Here is a 21,001-nt window from a genome sequence, read left to right on the forward strand (position 1 = left end):
CCAAAGTATTACACTAAAGTCTGTACTTACTTCATTTTTTAAAAAATATTTTTATTTATTTATTTTTAGAAAGACTGGGTAGGGATGGAGAAAGAGAGGGAGAGAAACTGGTCTGCAACCCAGGCATGCACCCTGACTGGGAATTGAACCCACGGCCTTTTGGCTTGCAGTAGTGCCACATCAGCCAGGGCTGTACTTACTTTAGATTAAATGTCTTTATTTTTATTTTTTATAAATGTTTTTAAATACTGTGTAGAATAATTACTGTTATACAAATGTCTCCTAAATTAAAATCAAAATTATTAATAATTCTTGAGTAAAATAATTAGTTTAATACATCTAAATTAAATGGATAACAATTCTTTAAAAACTTCATTCTTATATGACATTTAATAGTTCATATAAAATATTTTTACATTTGTTTTCAAATGTAGTTATACAAGTACAATATACAAGTACATCATAAAAGTACACTTAATATGTTTTCAACTGAATAATGGATTTGCTTAAATAAAACTGTCTATATATGCAATTCATCTTTATCTTTTTATTTTTAACTGAGTAATGATCAATATAAAATTATAAAAGATTCTCATGACTTGAATCGTTAGGCAGGGGGATGTTAATACATTTTTTCTGCTTTCAAATTGTTGATGAGATGACTTCTAAAACCTGAACTACTCTCTTCTGTTTTATGGTTCTGCCTCCTAAAGTGCTGACAACACATTCTGTGATAGATGCATGTTTAACAACCTTTTGTAGTTTAGTGATCCTTGGAGAGACACACAAAAGGCTCTGTTACGATTGCTTGGTTGTTTATTCAGTTAATATGAGTAAAGTGATTATAAATGTGTTGACTGGTACGGTTTTAAGTTTTTATAAAAGGAACAGGAAATTTTGAGCTACTTTGTCATGTTGCTTAAACCAAACTAACTTTCCAGTGTTTAGTAATATTAATAATAAGATCAGGTATTTTTATATTATTTGATTATACTTAGAAATAAGCCCTTTTTATTTAGGAGGCCAAGTAAGGACTATTTGTCCTCACATTATTTATAGACTATTATGATATATTAATGACATTATATATAGACTATTATGATATAGTAATGACATTTAAAATTAATATAATAGTAATAAGATAATTTAATGTCTAAATAGTCTTACTAATTTCAGAATTACATAAAGAAAAACTGTAAAAATTTCCTAAATTAAGGAGCCAATAAAATTTAAAATTATTTTTAGTAAAAATTATATTGAGTTAATACTAAAAAAAGATCAGTGTCATGTATACAAAGAAACATAAAAGCGGTGTTTGTGTTATCTTCTTTGATGGCTATACGGAGTTTCTTAGAATAATTTCAGTAGTTATAGATCTTTAATTAACTAGGTGAAAGCAATTTATTTTTTTAACATCGTCATTCTTTAAACATAACACGTGCATTTTTGTTTATCCTGTTTTTCTTTTTTCACAATCTAATACTTAAATGTCCACATGTATTAAGGTTTAGAATCAGGGGTTGCACATAGCCCAATCCAGAATTTTGAGTTGGCCTTGCTTAAGTATCATATCTTGCCTTAATTTTGCCTTAATTTTAAAGTTTGTTCTTTTAATAGTAACAAAAAATTATAGATAGGGCTATTAGGAATTAATAGGAGGCAGAATAGGAAACCAACATATATCCATGATGGACATTAACTAGCTACATCTTGTGCGTGTTAAGAAACAATAAGGAACAAGTAATATAGGAATGCTTGCTAATATTCACTAAAGTGCAAGTTCATGTAAATGATTTGGTGAAAGTTTGGATTGCCAGTAAAAATATATGTCTAGCCCTGACTGGTGTGGCTCAGTGGGTTGAGCATCATCCTGCAAACTGAAAGGTCACAGGTTCAAGGTCAGGACACATTCCTGGGTTGCGGGCCAGGTCCCCCTTTGGGGGTATTCAAGAGGCAACCAATCAGTGTTTCTCTCCCTCTTTCTCCATACCTCCCCTGTTCTCTAAAAATAAATAAAATACCTTTAAAAAGTATAACTACTGCTTAACTATTCATACTATAAAGTTTTCTCTCTCTGATATGATAAAAAACATCTTAAATATTATTTTTTGTTTTACATAGTATTTAATTTAACGCTGTGCACATAGTAGTTTAAAAATTATTTAAATACTGTTGACCACAGATGTATAGTTGCTATTCATTTAATAGAGGAGCACAATTTAAATGGAGAAGAACTGGTAAATTATTTAGTCCTGTTAACAGGTCTATAGTTAGCAGAGTATAACAACTTTTTAAGAACTCAGTTTTACTTATGGGATTCTCTCAACCATTCTGATAAAAGATTATTTATGACACATGCTGTTATATTATTTTTTTTAAAATAACAGTTCTGTGATTGTTAAACTAAAAAAAAAAAAAAACCACCTAGAGTAAAATTAAAAATTTTTATTACTTTTTAAATTTAATCTTTGTTGTATTTTTTTCCATTACCATTTAGTCTCCTTATACCCTCCTACCCTCAGCAATCACCACACTGTTATCCAGGTCCATGAATGCTTTTTCCTTTCTGCTCAATCCCTCTACCTCCAACCCCCCCGACCCCTGCCTGCCCGCCAACCACTAACTGTCATACTGCTCTCCATCTATGAGTCTGTCCCCATTTTCCTTGTTAGTTCAGTTTGTTTATCAGATTCCATGTATGAGTGAAATCATTATGGTACTTGTCTCTATCTGATTGGCTTATTTCACTAAGCATAATTTTCTCCAAGTCCATCCATACTGTCGCAAAGGGTAAAAACTTTCTTCTTTTTCATGGTGCCCAGGAGAGGCCAAACTGTGAACCAAGGTTGGCTGCTGCTAGTATCAGGCCTGGGGCTACTGAGCAAGAATTATGGAGCACGGGCATGTCAAGGCCAGATGTACACGTTTGAGAGATTTTAGGGAAATCTGAAGCCTGAGCTCAGACAGTCCTGTTGTATGGAAAAACCACTGGAAAAGCTTGGATGAGCCCACAGGTTGGTGAGGCAGGGTCTCAGGGACTCATCAGGATGTGTGAACAGTGACAGCCACGTTGATGGAGATTCAGATATGTTGTCTGCTTGCCAGGTCTATGGGTGGTGGTGGGGGTGTCTCAGAAAAGGAACAATGGCCTCTGCCAGCACTTCTGTCTGGGAAAAAACTGGCCCTCTAGCTCTTGCCCTGATGACAGACAGCTCAGTTCTTCCTTTAAGTCCCTGGAGCTTTTTGAGCCGCTTCCCTAGCACTGGAGCTCAGAAGGAGCATGTTCACAGATTCTTTAAGAGGAGCACCTGGGACTCCAAGAGCCCTCTACCTTACTCAGCCACAATCTCCACTAGCTTTTACATTCAGAAGTCATGGGGACTTCTCTTCCCAGCACTGGAACCCTGGGCTGAGGGGATCTAGTGTGAGGCTGAGGGGCCTGATGTGGGGCTGGGACTCCTTGCTTCTCAGGGAGGACCTCCAAAGCTGAGATATCCCTCCCGGTTTTTATTCATCATACATGGGTGTGGGACTAGCCTGTTCAATGTCTCCGCCCCTCCTACCAGTCTCAACGTGGTTTCTTCTTTATATCTTTAGTTGTAGAACTTGTGTTCAGTCAAATTTCAGGCAGGCAGTTGTTCTGTAGTTTAGTAATTTTGATGTGGTTGTGGGAGGATATGAGTACCATGTTTACCTATGCCACTATCTCAACTGGGAGTCCCTTATCAATTCTAACTTACTAAATGCTTATATTGCTTGATCATCTTACAATCCTAGGAAGTAGCTATCATCATCTCAATTCTGAAAAAGAAACAGCCTGCCCTGGCCAGGTAGCTCAGTTGGTTGGAACATAGTCCTATGTACCAGCTGGTTGGGGGTTTGATCCCCAGTCAGGGCACGGACCTAGACTGTGGGCTTGATCCCTGGTCAGGGTACGTATGGGAGGCAACCAATCAATGTCTTTCTTTTCTCTTTTCTTTTTTTTTTTCTTTTCTCTCTCTCTCTCTCTTTCAAATCAATAAAAATGTCCTTGGGTAATGATTAAAAAATAATAAATAAACATAACATAACATCACACACACAAAAAAAATAAGCCTGCAGAGGTAAAGCACATTGGTTCAGATACAGGATGGTAATCTGAGTCTTTCAAACTGTAAAACTCTAGTCATATTAGCCAACTGTTTTAATGTAGAAGGTATTCTTTGTAAGATATTTTTTAACCTTCAACTGCCCTCTATTGTATTCCAAATAAGCTCATTTTGACATATTCAATAATTTTCTGATAAAATTCTATTTTAAGGAAAGCACTTAGATCTAATTTTACATGCTAACGATTATTTTGGAGGGCAGGAGTCCATAGCTGGACTGACTAGTGCTTTAATTACAATACACAATATTTGTCTAGGCACGTTGTCATACTAATTTTGTGAAACTCTGATTACAGTAATAAATAGCTATTTTTATCTGAACGAATGCCATTTTCTACATAAAAAAAAGATAATTAAAATCTCAGTCCAAAAAATTAATACAAACACTGAATTCCTCCTTGTATTTTATGTTCTTACCCTTAGTTACTACTTCTAACCTTTGGTTTATTTGTGAAAGCCAGTAACTCACGACAAACCCATACTCTGAAAAGTTCATACTCAGAAGCCAATGCTTTAGAAAAAAATATTAATTTATGACATGGTAATATTTTTCTAGAGACATATACTTACTTCTGCTTTCTTACGAGCTTCCATGGCTTTCATAAGCATCATATGTTGTCGCCTTCTCTCTCGTTCCTATTAGGCCAGATAAAAATAGGAAAATAACTCAGCTATTATTAATTTTCATAATTTGATTTTCAAATAAAAAAACAACAAAAGAACTCAGTATAGCATGTTTAGCATTTATAGACAAGTCACAGTAAATACTAAATATATGACAAGAATGGCCAGTCTGTGCATGTTTTAGTTCAGGTTTAGAAAGCAAATACAAGAACAATCAAAAGCAAAAAGATAAAGCAATGAACATGGAGACAGTGTAAACAGAAGCATACAAGATTTACTCATGGTCAGTTGTGATGCTCCTTCAAAAGCTGGCAGAACAAAAAGCATAATGGTTGGCTGGAACAGGTCAGTTACCTTACATCTGCTATTAGAAAAAACCACAAATATGTACTACAGCCAATTAAACTAAAAGTTGCATTGTTTGTAAATTTTTTGGACAGGCAGAAATTAATTTATAATCACTTTAACTTCATGATTTTAGAATCATTTTTATTTCAAGAACACTATCATTTTGTTAATCCAATATGCCATCAACAAATCAAAGTTTTTTTTTAAGTTTTTTTATCAATTTAAACTAGTTGTGGTTAATACACCAACACCAATGAAATGGGAAATTCCTATTTACTGATGTCTGCCACTTGATGCACTATTTAAAGCCACAGAAGCTGTACCATGGGCTAGTAAATGGAATCTAAAAGGCACAGCATAAAAATAAGGTAAGCACCATCTTATTTTGACAATCTCATTTTCTTAAAGATAAAAAAAATCAGTTAAAAGATTTAAACAATTTTCTTTTTGTCTAAATATATGTGGTCTCCCTAAAGGGATATTTCTAAAATTAATTCTAAAATTTGTCTATTAAACCAGAATATATTTCATATTCTCTCATCAACCTAACTCAAAATTCCCATCATATTCAATGGCAGTTTTGTGTCTAGAATGATGGGAGAATATGGGTCATAATTGTCTCAAATTGTAGAGTGATCTAACTTTCACTGTGACATCAGTAATGTAAATTTTTAGACAGCAGCCTTATATAAGGCTTGCACAATTCAACTAAAAGTCTTGGAAATGTACCATACTTCTTTATAGACAGACAAGCAGATGTATGCAATGCACTGTGCTGTAAAGCCATGCAGCAGTATGTAATATGACAGCAGCCAGTGCTACACTTTATGCATTGCTATGACAACCATATATCACAACCAAATCACAATGCGGTGTTAGATGTACAAAAATAAACATACCCATACCATATCTAGTCTATGCCTCTCCAACTCCTGGTAGAAAGAGTTGGCACAACATTATGAAACAGAAATCACAGAGTCACGAAACCAATTTTCAACCCCCCAAAAGACACCAATACCAAAGCAAGGCAATAAACTGTAAGATGAAGGAAAAACTTAAGTAGGAATTACACTGAAACTATTTAAGATAGTATGTTGAAGATTTTTATCCAAAATTGATATTAAGAAAAATTATACAATATACATTGCAACAATTACATAACTATATGTATACAGACCTGATGCTTCAGAAGAACAGCTTGTTGTCTTCTCATTTCTTTTTCCTTAAAGATAAGAAACTTTTAATATATGATTGAGGGAAGATTTAGAACATGCTACAAGTATTAAAAATTCATTTTCTGAGATTCTGTAGTCTTCCATTTGGTTGAAACACATAAAATTGCAAATATTCAATCATTTAAAATTATAAAATGGCAATTTCATGTGATTCCACCTAATACATAAAAGCTGTATGACAGTAGCAAGGATCTTCATTCAGTAACCATTTGAACTTAAAATTCAGTGACCTAATAGCACAACTTCAACAGCACATTCATTGAACTGACCAGCTGATTAGGACTCTCTAACCTCTGAATATAAATTCCAAAATACACTCTATAATTAACAGCAGCTATATCATTTCTAGAAACTGTATATTAATGAGGGTGACAGGAGACAATGGAATCAGTGTGAGATTTTCATGCCCACCTATGATTCAAGGCACCATCCCAAGGGGATGGGACTTAATATAAACAATTCCATGAATGTCACCAATTTAAATATTTTTATAAAGATAAGATATGAATAAAATTAATATTAAGGACAGACATGAAAGAGGGCAGAAATCCAAAGAAAAAAGTTGGAGAGCTAATGTGGAAAAGGCAACAATCAGTTCCCTGGCTTTATAAGATATATTGTAGTGGTTATTGCCAGAATCATAGGATCACTCAGCTATTCTGTTTCAGTAATCCATTATCAAAAAAAGAAAAAAAAGTGGAAAGTAATGAGTGGAATGTGTATGGTACAGGTGTCAAAGTCTCTAATGCTTCATGTCAGAAAATCAAAACACTCCCAAACAGCATTTGAAGTTACAATAATTAATAGTGGATCATTTTATTATTGTAAACAGCTGATAAAGTTAGGTTTCTGTTTCTGTAGCCCTTTCACTTTTCAGTAGTTAAAAAAGGACATTAACACAGAGAAAGTTATAATCTAAGGAGAGAATCAGATTTTTGACAAATATGAAACAAACATAAATGACACGAAATGGCTTTCGGGAGATCATTCTTATCTAACAAAAGAATATACAGGTGTTATGCAATCAATAGTTTGCCTATCTGATTTGATTCTGCTATTTAAGGAGCTCAAAGCATCACATAAAACCTGTATAATGAAATAAAAATATATAAACATACACTATGCATACAATAAAAGCACACATTATACACATGTATCTGCGCTAAACATTTCTTAGTTATTTTGAGGAGAGCTATTTTTTTTTGGCATAACTGATACTGGAATATCAGCATATAGTTTTTATTTTTGAAAAACAAAAACTCTGAGTCTCATCTAAACTAACCTTTATTCGTTTCTCAGCCTCCAATAATTTAGCATTTGCCGCTTCTTCCTTCTTTTTCTTTTTCGCCTATGCATGCAAAACAGGTCTCAAAGTCATGCAACAGCACCACAATGTCAAAATAATCTCACTTCAAATGGAGCTACATGCCTCACAAGGCACAAAACAATATGTAACATATATGTGGACAATAACAGATTTCCCACAGTTGACATATTTACAATACTAATTTCATTTCTAATATATACACATTAAGATACACAAAAAAATTCAATCCCTAAGAGTATGTCAGCTTTTCTTATCTTTTCCTTACTCTGTTAAAAGTCTGAAATCAATGTTTTGTTACGTTGCTTTAAAATTTAATCACAGAAAAAATGATTCTGTCACTTATCTTTTCTTATTTTTAAAAGTAAAACATGACCACAATAAAAGTTTAGAATGTAGGACAGTTGTTAACTGATAAAAGTTACTTAAAGCATAGATCAGTCATTTAAAAATTTGCACATATCTACTTTATTTGAAATTTCTTTTTTAATACTTGAAATCTGAGATGAAGAAAGCCATTATTCAGTAACATTTAAATGAAACGTAATAAATCTGATTTTCCCTAGCTGTATATTGTGGTTAAATTCAAGGGTTAAAAAAAAAAGGAAACATAATCTTTCATGAAGCACATTTTGAATATCAAGATCATGCTATCAAATTTGAGCTTCAAAATTTTAAATCATTAACTATTTAGTAGCTTCACAACTATCTAGTTATTCTCAATATACTTTAAGATAGGAATGTTTTCTATTGGAGGAGTTTAAATTAATTTTAAATAGGAAATAGAAACATGTATATATTTCTAGAAGGAAAAAGCCTGTAACATGGAAAACTATCTGGAGACCTCAGGGAATAAATTGTTCTATATAACAACAGTTTCCTGAATAGGTGAGAGGTTATAATTAATACCTTTATATATTAAAAGTTTATTTTCACTATTTTGGATGGAAATAATTTTGAGACATATGCTTGCCTCATTAGACACAGTATACTAAAAATTTGGATTTTTCCGGCTGCCTTGGGGCAATTATTCTAAACATCAGTTATTATATGCACAGTTTGATACAGTAATGCCTTTCAACTATTAAGTTGTTGAAAATTGCTGGCTCTTCAACTAAAAGATTACAGACTGTTGCTAGGCTTTTAAATTCCTAGGTATGCTGTTGGATATTTTCTGTGTTCCTCCTTGCTTTTGCTGATGCTAAACGTATCCTCTAGCCCTCTCACCTTGCGGAGAAGAGTGATATATTAGAAACCAGAAAACCAAGCTGGTAAAAAAACATTTACAATTTAGTTTTGCAATGTTCCATTTCTGAATTAAAAGAAAACATCTGACTATAAGTCCTAATAACTTTTCTAAAAGTAAAGAACATAGTTTTAGCACATGATTTTTATGACAACCATATTGACTTTCCAGAGGTTTTCCTTTTTCTTTTTCCTCTTTTGTCTTATTTCCTCGATTTTCATTGCTAGGATAAAATGAGCTTGCTAAATAACATTCAGATTACATCTTACTATATATATTATGTTTAATGAGAATTTCTGATGGACATATTAATTTATATGAGTAAAAGAACGTATAAGTAAAATTTTTATTTTTGCAGACTATAAACTGTATGACTATATTACTTTAAATCAAAATTTAAGAATTCTACCTCTAGAATTTGCTGGGCTCGAAGTTCTTTTTCCATTCTGATTTGTTGTATTCTCTTGATTTTTTCCTGTAGGAAAAATTATTATAATTAAAGATAATAAAGTAAACTAAATATCTAGATGAAAAGTATTTAAGTGTAATCAAATACTTTATGATATAAGAGTAACCAAAGGTTACTATGGTGGGTATATTATTTAATTATTTAGTTTAACATTATATATATGTTCATGTCAAATTAATGTGATTCTGTAAAATTTTTCAAAACAACTTAAAAAATGTAAGTGCTAAAGAAGTATTCAAAAACCACGCAAACCAAGCTGATTTAACTCATTTAACCTGTAGATCTTTATAAATATTTGCAATTACAAATAATACTTTGAAATAAATATAGGACAGAATGGTAAAAAAAATAGTGTATCAGAAATCAGAAAACCTAAGCTAGGTCTGTTACTCTCATTTATTGCATGATCTCAAGCAAATAACTTCTCTTGTATGAAATAAAGACAGTTGCTTGCTCTTTCTCAGCATGTCATAATTTAAAATGCTTTAAAAAAGGATATGGTGCCACACAATTGTAATAGATTACTATTAACAACAATTTCCATGGTACAATTTCTTATTTCACATGGTGAATACCACGATGACACTGCTTTTCATACTACAATAAGCTAAATTCAGAAATAATCTTTTAACATTATTTAAAATGGATTAATTACAATTTTATATTCTAAGTAAAGATTCATAGGAAATAATTGGTAGATTGTCTAAATTTAAAATATTAGTAATGGGTTTAGAATTTAGTGATCACTGAAATTTTTAGAAGAACTTTACATTTTATTTTATTTTTTATTGTTCAAATTTGTTTGTCTCCATTTTCCCACCACCACTTTCCCCTGCCCCACCCACCCCCACCTCTGTCCGTCGATCCTTCCCCACTTTGGCTTTGTCCATGGGTCCTTTATACCTGTTCCTTGATTTGACCCTTCCCTTCCCTTTCCCCATTACCCCCCACTCCCATCCTACTCCCTGCTCATTACTGTTGGTTTGTTTTTTCTTTCAGTGTTGCTGGTCATATTTTTCTTGCTTGTTTGTTTTGCTGATTAGGTTCCACTTACAGGTGAGATCATAAGAACTTTACATTTTGATTAGAAAAAATTATCTTATATGCTATAAGCACATTGTTAATGATTTCATATTCATAAACCCTGGGATTGAAGATCCCAGATTGGTACTGAAGAGAATATAGTTTTTAAAAAAACACCCACATTTTCCCAATTGCAAATTGCATTTGTCCTAGGATTTCCAGAGCCAACATATTTTATATTGCTGTATATTACCATACCTGTTCCAACTTTCAGATGCTAGTTTACCTCTTCAAGTTATACTTTAATATGCTTTTAAACATTTCTTTTTTGCACACTGATGCTACTGATTCCCTATAGGGATCTACTACAGGATAATAAGACATTTGGAATTACTGTTTGATAGTAGAAAACTGATCATATTCTATGATTTTGCTGTTGGTGGCCCTATCTTAGTTTTGAATACTAATTATAGCTCGCTAATAATAAAAAGCCAAATGTATATTTTGTTTCATTTCCAAGTTGTAGACAAGGTTATACTTGATCTGTATTTGAGTTATTTATTTTGATTAGAACTTGAGACCTGTGTAAAGCACTCACTTGATTTAATTTTTCTGCTTTTGTCAATCACTGGGTCATAAAGGTTGTATGTTCTCATGACAGCAGAAGTCATTCATTGTTCTCTCATGTACAGAGATAAGTATAGAACCTTGGGCTGAGTACAGTCAGTCTAGAACTTTACCTTAACTGTCCAAGTTATTTACATATATGTGCATATATTTGGTATTGCTGTTATTAGCATAAGCATAGAAAACATTATTTTCATAAATTATTATAATAATTGAGTACCAAACCACTGAACTGGGTACTTTACATAAAATCTTATTGATCATGAAAAATAACATAGGCATTGAAATGATCTTCCTTTTCCCTAAGAAAAAAATTGAAGTTCCTAGAGAGTAAATATTTTGCCTAAACTCAAATAATAAGTACAGAGCCATGGTCAGATTCCAGTGCCTTTGTCCTTCGGCTTCATAATATTGTACTTCTGCAAGCTCCCAGAAAACTGCCTTGTGGACTGCCTGGGGGTACTTGTGGCCCACTTTTGGCCTCTGCCATCGGATGAGAAGCACATGCCATTATTTTATTCTAGATCTACAACTGACTACTTAAGTAAACCTATGCTATACTTTGATTTGTTGGCAATAAGGAATAAGTCAGATTGTATTCTGAAACTGGCCTCAAATAAATCTCTTGATAAATATCTAAGATAGCTCATTTATATTAATATTTATGGACCTTGGGACCTCAATGCTTTTTTGGTGAGCAGCAAAAACTATGTTTACATGTGTTGTAGCCACTTCAAGACTTTAGGATTATGTACAAAACTGAATTTAAAGTGCTGATGGGATTTGATGGGTCTCTAGCCATTAGGAAATAGAATAAGCTATTAAATGTATAACAGAAACACTAATACTTAACTTTAAAATGAGCTAAAAATGTGTTTGTACATATATATTTAATATGTATAAATTTAATAATAAATATTTATATTTTAATAAAGGCAATCATTAGACTACATGTTTTTAAGTCAAACCATAATATCTTTAACAAGAACAATCAACAAAGGCAGGAATTCAAGTTCATAACTGACTACTTTAAATTATATTAGAGGTATGAACCATACAGTTTGGTGTTTTATATTTGCCTTTAAAAAAGTAAGCATTTGCTTTGTGCCAGGCACTACACACTAGTAGGCATTTTACACTCATTATTTCATTTGATCTTCAGATAAAGTAGTTATTTCCTTTTTTTATAATGGAGGAAATAAAGAGATTTAGACATTAAGTAATTCATCTAAAGTCACACAATTCTTGAGTAGCATAGCCCATATTCAACTCCAGGCTGCCTGACTAACTCAAAATTCTGAATCCTAATTCTTTATCAACTTTCTCCTGTAATAAGAAGTAAAGAAATCATACATCTTTAGTTAATGCTAGAAGAAACCTTAGAAATAATCACATCAAATCCAACCCAAGCCATTTATTTAGCAGCTATTTATATAATAATATAATTGACTTCATTTCATACTCAGGAAAAACTACTTGCTGTTTAAAATTTTTTTAAAGAATAGTAGTTTCTCCCAATTTCCTTTCTGCTTTAGTGGTTATATGAATATGTGGGAGATGGGAGAGCAGTTCACATATTCCTGTCTTGAATGAAGTTGAATATCTTACCCTGTAATACTTTTCCTATTCAAATTTAAAAATTACTTCATCTACTGATGCTTAATTTTAAAAACTACATAAGGGAAGGATATTGTACATAAACAACAGAATGCTACATATGCTGAAATAATGCTTTCTTCATTTTGTTGCAGCAGTAATTTATAATTTAATTTTTAACTCAAAGCATTCAGAAGCAATGGGGTAAAATTTTATTCTATATAACTTGAATTTAATTTTTTACTAGTACTTCACATATTTTAGAACAGCTCTTATAACTAAAATCTGTATGCACTGAAACATTTAAGCACTATCCTTCATTATTGATCCATTCATTTTAAAAGTTTGATAGTTGGTTCAAGATGTCAGCGTACATTCAAACTCTATCAGGATATTAAAAGTACTTACACAAATTTATATTTGGTAATCCTTTCTTAGACAACTTGGAAGTAAGAGTCTTGATTTAAAAATAAGGTGAATTTTAACTAATAAAAATAAAAATAACTTTCTAAATAAGATATATAACATTAATGTGAAATAATTATTTCAGAAGTCAAAATGAAACTAATGTACTGCATAAACAGATAGTTCCCTAAAATAACACCTGTGTTTTAAAAATCAGTTCCAGTGTGTAAACTTACCTGTTGTTTCATAATCTTTATCTGTTCTTTTTGCTTCCGCTTCTCCTCAGCAGCCATTATTGCTATAATGAAAAACCAAAGCACAGATATCATCAGAAGAGGAATGAAGATGATAAGCCTTTTATTATTTCCCTATTACTTACTCTTTAAGTCTATGTCATCTTTGAAATCACCCACCTTGTTGTTTTTTAGCTTCTTTGGCAACCCGAGCCTGTTCCTGCTTTTGGAGTTTTCTCAAAAGCTTTATTTGTGCAGCTTGCCTGGCTATTTCTGAAAAACACAAAATTTTCAAAGAACATATTTAACAACTTTACATAACTGCCAACCTAAAAACAACCTAAAAACTCTGTGAAACTGATATCACGAAGGACATAATTTTGAAGAAAACTGCCTACAGTTAGATACCAAGTAGGAGAATGGTGTGGCAGAAAATTCCATGTTGATTTCCCCTAGAAATTACCAATCTATTTAATCAAATATGATCCCATACACGAACTACCCAAAAATGATGATTCTCTTAATTCTCATCACAGACAATAACTATGCAGATTTTTTTCACATTTCATGTAATCACCAGTTAGTAAGAAAGTAGCTGCTAATGTGCAAAAAACATGAGTTGGATGTTCAGTCTTAAAAACAAAATGGCACTGGCCGGTGTGGCTCGGTTGGTTAGAGCATCACCTTGCATATTAAAAGGTCCCAGGTTTGATTCCTAATCAGGGCACATGCCTAGGGTGCAGGTTCAATCCCCAGTTCGGGCATGTACGAGAGACACCGGATTGACGTTTCTCTCTCACATCAATATTTCTCTTCCTCTCTCTCCCTTTCATCCTCTCTCTCTAAAAAAAAAAAAAGTATAAAAAAGAAAAAGAACCCCAAATAATACAAATACAAAGCCACCCCAAACGTAATACTTCCATCAGCTATATAAACAGTAAAGTTTCTAAATCCAGGGAAATTTCCATTTATGAAGGAGAGGGACTAAATCTCCTAAATAAAAAGAGCACAAAATAAAGGACACCTTAGTTCTCATAATATTAAGGACAAATGTATGACTGGAATACACTGATATAATTAATGACCCCAGCTCCCCATTGCTCCCCCTATCCATGTCACTGACAATGTGACTTGTAGCTTCTCTCATCAAGACATGGAATATATTTTCTTATCCCTTGATCCTTAGTTCAGCCATGTGATCTGTGGCTAATAGGATGTTAGCAATTGTGATATAAGAGAAATTTGAAAAGTGAACTTGTACTCTTTCTAGTTTTATTCCTCTGCCTTGCCCTTTACAATGAGGACACAGTTCGGCTAGGCTGCTAGGAGTTGAGACACATGGAGCCAGCTGACTCCCCACATGGGAACAAGAACAGCCAAGGTCAGCAATGCTGCCTAACTTACCTCCAGCTGATTCCATCTGCACAAGTAATTAATACTTAGTATTGTACACCAATGAGGCTTTGTGATTGGTTGTTTCCCAGCATTATTGTGGCAACAGGTAACATATAAAAAACATATAATGTCATGTTTTCTCTGCTAGTAACGATGGTCAGAACACCTCTAGCTATTAAAGTGGTGTATCATGATACCATTCATATCATTTCAGAAAATACCGCTTTACATTAGACATTGTTTTAAACTATGTAGCAGATGAAGTTTTACATTAGACATTGTTTTAAACTATGTAGCAGATGAAGTTTTAAGAAACATATATTCATCAATAATGAATATGATTGGGTTAAAACCTGAATTACTTGAGCTCCATTAATAATTTCCACCATTTATTGAATGTTGTATAAAATTTACATAATCTTATTTAATCTTCATAACAACCTTATAAAGATAGGCAACATTATGTCCAGCTTACAAAAGAAGTAACTAAGGCTCAAGGAAGTTAAATAGCAGAGCCAAGATATAAACCCAGGTTTTTCTGATTCCATAGTCTATATGCTAGTACCTCTAAAGAGCTTTAAGACAATTTGAACATTTTAAAATTTTAAATAAGAACTTAATTCTCTGTCCTTGTTACAGCTGAGGTGAAGTTTGTTACTATGGCTGATTTTCTAACATCAAGACTTAAAAGAAAGAGGAGGGGAACATACAGAGGTCTAATTTTATCCAGTAAACTTGGAAGTGTTAATGAAAGATGAAAAGGAAACTGATGTTAAAGAATATTTCCTATCTAATAATGATCATTATAAGGGGACTATACACATCAAAAATTTCTGAGCTACATAAAAAGGATCTCCTTGTTCACTAAATACTTTGGGGAATAAAAATAAATTCTTAACATTTAAGAATTGAAAGCTTTCACTGACTTAGGTTCTACAGACCTAAATATGTCTTAAAATGTAAATGTGTTAACTGGTTAAAAAAATGTGATGTAAGTATTGATATGACCTTTTGTTCCAAGCTAAATTTATGCTAACAGAAGTTTGGCTTATATATCTTTTTAAAAACTATAGTACATATAGGTATGTGTATGAATATATCAGTCAATTTCCAGCCTCACACAAGTACATAGTAAATTTTATCTTTAAACCTTTAGGACAGAAAAACATTAAAAAGTAGAACTCAATCTTTTCATTTTAGCGAGGAAGATACAATGATACAGTTTTGATTAATAAAAAAATTACGTACTTTAAATTTTATATTATGAACAGAAGATGTTAAGTGAATAAATGTTTAAAAATTAGGGACACAATGGAGGAAGGAGATAAATGTTGAGAAAGAACACACAAATACGTGTATACACAATAAGGTCAAAGGTAATAAAATCTGCAAAGTGCAACATAATACAATAAGGAGAGCTATGTAACAGAATACAAACCAATGAAAGCTAGGGGAGAAAAATCATTGGGTAAAAGATTATTAATATTAACTTCTACTAAAATAACTAAATAAAATTTAGTTAATTTTGCAAATATAAAGTTGCCATTTTGGATACTAAGTATTAATATTTGTATCAGATATGAAAAACATGCATGAAGAACCCATGTTTTGGATACCACTTAATATCAAGCTTTCTTATTTTATGCAAATAAATACACAGTCCCTACTATTACACATTCTTCAGAAGAAAGAGTACTGACAATAGTAACTATAAAAACTCATCATGTATGGCTATATCTGTTACTTACTATATTAACTTAAAAAAACCCTTCACTAATATTTGTTCAAAGGAGATAAAAGTCTCAATAGAAACCACATAAAGTAACATAAGTATTTAACATACAAAGGCAGAGAATAACTTATAGGGCATTAAATTATATGCCAGGTAGTTAACTTGCATGCCATTGGTAGAAGTATAAAGTGGTAACAATCTTTTCAGAGTATTTGCCAGTTATTTACTAAAACTGAAAACGCACATATCCATTGATTTAGAGATTCTTTCTCAAGGATTTTATACTAAAGATAGCCATACCTACAGAAGGACGTGAAGGTATGTGTAATATATATACTGTAGCATTGCGATAGCAAAGATCAGAAAACAGCTTAAAGAGTCATCAAAGAGAGACTGATCAAGTGAAGTACGGTAAAGCAATATGTGGTATCTCTTACTACTTACAACTCAGTCATTAAAAGCATAAAGTGGATTTACAAGCCTTGATAGAGAAAGACGTTCAAGAAAGATTATGTAGGGAAAAAAGCAAGCTGAATAGTATATACACTATAAGTCCATTTATTTTAGAAATCAGAAAGAATCTTTGTATAACATGTTACTATATATACATATTTACATCTGTATTATATATATGAATGTGTGGTATGTGTAAGCGCATGCACACAGGAGTGTATATATACATATCTGGATAGATTAACAAAAGACTGTTAATGATTTTACTCATAAGTGTCATTTATTTTAAAGTGAGTGAGAATAAGTGTTTTTTCTTTTAAAGCAATTTGTTCTATGAAATTTTGTTTTGTGTAACAACAAAGCAGCCACAAAGGAGTCAATATAATGGTGTTTACAATGAATAAAGATAAATCAGGCTTTTTCTCCGGGGCGGGGGGGGGACGGACCCAGAAGAAGTAGTAAAATCCTGTTAATCATTTTGTCTATTTTTATAATTAAACCATTATTTTACATTGATATATATGCTTATATATATGCTTGTGAATATAGACAACAATACATACAGGGTCCGGCAGAAGTAACACCTACTTGAGTGTGGTAGGTAGGGTCATAATATGGGTGTAATAATTTATAGTTTTAATTTGAACATTTCACTTAAAACATCATATAGTGTGCTTGAGTGTGGTATTGTTATGTTACAAAATTACATGCTTATGATTTTGTAATAAAAAAGGAATGTTAATTGTGTTAGACCCTGTATATTGGTATATATTCAAACAACCTTAAGAGGCTTCACATTTGTAATGTGTAACTCAAACTCACAGCAGAACCATTTTATTTTGGTCAGCATTCTCTGTGTCAGATGTAGCAGGAAAATTTCATGTTGAAAATTTATGTATAATTTTAAAATCATAAATACATTTGAGGTTATGAGCACTTTGTGCTGGATATGTAATCACTTTTGCTGATCCTGAAATGAATGTATTTTGATTTAAATCTATTAGTTGGGCATTTTGAAAATATGTATATCAAAACTACAGAGGAACCCAAACTAAAAGACCGGAGTTACTTACCAGTAATTGGAGTTCTCTGAAAATTTACTCCACAGATCCACATATTTTGGAGTTATTCCCTTGTATCACCTCAAGGAATCGGGAGCTGTTAAAAATGAGAATTTCCAGAAGGTTGGCACAACCTTAAGGTGTGTGCCAAGTGCTGGTTGATTCCCTTTCTGTGTGAGCCTTAAAAGCTTATCACCCACCTTTGTAATTCTAAACACACAGAATAGAGTGTGTTAACTAGTGTGGCTCTTGAAAGGAGCTTACCTAATCAAAGAACTCCAGTTACTGGTGGGATTCCTTATTTTCTTATTTTTATTTTAACATAAATATCTACATTTTAGAAATTGAGAGCAATGTCAATCATTCAAAAGTCAAAAACATAAGAAATATACTTTTTAGTATGATTATTGCCATACGGAATACACTGTGTTTTTTACCTTGAGCCTGCAGTTTTCTCAGCAATTTGGCATCTGTGTTTTCCAGAAATTCAGCACTGCCAACATTCGGGGGCCGACCCTTCCGGCGTCTCGCCCTGGACTCCTCTCGTGCTCGCTGTCTATCTGGATTTGGTGGTCGTCCTCTACGGCCTTCCATTGCTCTGATGCGAGGGATGACATCCTCTTCTTTCAAAAGACACCACTGCATTCCCTTTTAATCAATATTTTAGAGAAATAATGTTACAAATTAAACAGTGATTGATCTGTCAGAAAATTCTAGGTAAATTTAGACATTTTGGAATTTATAAAGGAGATACAAACCTTAAGAATTGTATTTTTTAAATTAATGTTTATATTTGTTTATGGCTTTGCCTATCTTTGGTATTCTTACTTTAATGACTTCAATTTTAAATACCTAAAGAAAATTCTATCTATCTATCTATCTATATATTTATATATAAACATATAAATAGAGATATACACCCTAATCACCTTCTCTGAACTGTAAGGACCATAACTTTGGCAGATAATCGAAGATAATAGCTGTGTGATGACACCTTATGGTTTTTTATTATTGGTTATCGGCACAGCCAAACATTAAGTTACTTAAACAATAGATGAAAGCTTCTCTTTACTAATAAATCAAGAAGAAATATAAGAGTTAAAATACCAGCATTTTATATCTGATGAATGAATGGATCTAAGCGTTAAACTTGAATGGCTGCCAATCACCAAAAAGTGAGACAACCAGACAGACATTAGCTTCCTGATAGAAGTTCACTCCATCACCCCTCTAAATTAGTCTTGCCTTACCAAGATTTAATACCACAACTTCACAGGATAATAGGGTGAGACATGTATGTTAAATTATACAGCTAAACCCAGTCTATAGGAAATTCTACAAATTACCCAGTGTCTTCAACAAATACATTTCAAGAAGTAAACAGACTGTAAGGAGCCTTACAATATGTATTATACAATCCCAAAGATAAGTGTGCACTTTATCTAGATGCTGATTCAAACAGACAAAGTGGTCAGAAAGTTATAATGATTATGGGACAAATGAAAATTAATATAAGGACTGATATTTGAGGATATTAAAAAGATATTATTTTAAGGTATGACAATGGTACTGCTGTACTCCTGTAGAAAACAAGAGTACTTATCTTTTAGAGAAATAAATGGAAATATTTAGAGATGAAGTGAGACAAATTTTTTTCCAACAAATTATGGAGCAGAAGCATATGGGGGTATATGTAAAACAATATTGGCCATATAATTCCTAAAGCTGATGATGGGTACATGGTGTATATTATTCTGTCTACTTTTGTGGCTAAATGAGATTTCTAATTATATGTTTCCTAACAGAAACACATACAGCAGAATAATGCTACTGTATTATAGGAATAATGTTGCTCAGTACATAGATACAATCTGAATCTGGTTTTTATTATCCTCCATGCCAATCAAAACAAATACAATGTTGTATTACCTTACTTATGTCCAAAGTAATATGTTCACATATGGAAAAGGTACCCTTTAAAATAATCTTTGTATTTCTTATTTTTTAAAGAGATAACTCATTCAATATGAAGATTAAGAAAATTTTATAAATGCACTTTTTCTCCATAAAAGAATCAAAAACAAGGAATTTAGCTTGAACCACTGTGGGTAATTCTGCAACCAAAAGTAATCAAAATGCTTGAGTTCTATTTTATGCCATGACTCCTAACCTGGGGCAAGGAGTCTATGAATATCTCATTTAGTGGTACTAAAAATACCAATAAATACTCTTGCTACCATAACCCAGGACACCTACATCCCGCATTCCAAGCAGTGTGCTTTATTTCAGGCATTCTGAATAAACAATATACTTTAATCTTCACAGGAGCTATATCTAATACACTGGTTTTTGTTGTACCTACAGTACAACTGAGGGAATTCAGACCTAGTAAGATTAAATAATTTCCTGAGGAATAGAGGCAACAAGGAACAGAACTGTGATTCAAACCCAGGACTGTCTCACTCTAAACCCGTGCTCTTTAACTGCTACATGTTTTTCTCTGGTGTTACAAACATGTTCTTTCATTGATAAGTGACTAACTACAAAATTCAGCCATGAAAGCACAGCCAAGATTATGTCAAGACAGAAGTGTGTCAGGAAAAAAACCCCCCACATTAAAACATATAGTTCATATCTACATGTTAAAAATAATAACTATACTAATTCTTTTCAATAATTTTCATGTTAAAAATAATTTTAAAATTAATTCTGAGGAAAATAAGGATTTTTTCTTGCTGAGATTTCAAATGAAGTCAATAGGAACAATAGTTGAACTAACTGTATTTTTAAACTATAAATGACTAAGAAGGAAGCCATCAAAACAATTTTATGTTCACCGGTATGGGAAGCTTTTGATTAGTTTAGGTTTTCATTTTTCTATTATGCTCTTAGGCACTAAGGCAGCATGCATCACATAAATTGAAAACTATAAAAGTGACATCTGTGGCACTTGGAATAGGAGAGAGAGACTAATAAAAAGTGTCTCTCAAGGAATCTGCATTCAGTTTTTAAAGTATCTTATTAATAACAAAATCAACTTTTAGTCAAGATTTAAAGGATTGAATCAATTTATCCTTCTTTT

At 32.3% G+C, this 21,001-nt stretch overlaps 1 protein-coding gene across 1 annotated transcript in view; it reads right to left on the bottom strand.

Annotated features, from left to right (window-relative positions):
- BAZ2B (bromodomain adjacent to zinc finger domain 2B) overlaps positions 1–21,001 on the bottom strand; it is a 359,528-nt gene that overhangs the window by 66,034 nt on the left and 272,493 nt on the right. Inside the window, exons 17-24 of the mRNA XM_054562718.1 lie at positions 18,357–18,567; positions 13,459–13,551; positions 13,282–13,343; positions 9,335–9,400; positions 7,638–7,703; positions 6,298–6,342; positions 6,020–6,052; positions 4,719–4,784 (exon numbers count right to left, since the gene is read on the bottom strand). Of these exons, the coding sequence (XP_054418693.1) occupies positions 4,719–4,784; positions 6,020–6,052; positions 6,298–6,342; positions 7,638–7,703; positions 9,335–9,400; positions 13,282–13,343; positions 13,459–13,551; positions 18,357–18,567 (642 nt within the window). The remainder of the gene's footprint in view (positions 1–4,718; positions 4,785–6,019; positions 6,053–6,297; positions 6,343–7,637; positions 7,704–9,334; positions 9,401–13,281; positions 13,344–13,458; positions 13,552–18,356; positions 18,568–21,001) is intronic.

This window comes from Pteronotus mesoamericanus, unplaced genomic scaffold, assembly GCF_021234165.1.
Source record: "Pteronotus mesoamericanus isolate MK-2021 breed Mesoamerican mustached bat unplaced genomic scaffold, CSHL_Meso_final scaffold_651, whole genome shotgun sequence".
NCBI lineage: Eukaryota > Metazoa > Chordata > Mammalia > Chiroptera > Mormoopidae > Pteronotus > Pteronotus mesoamericanus.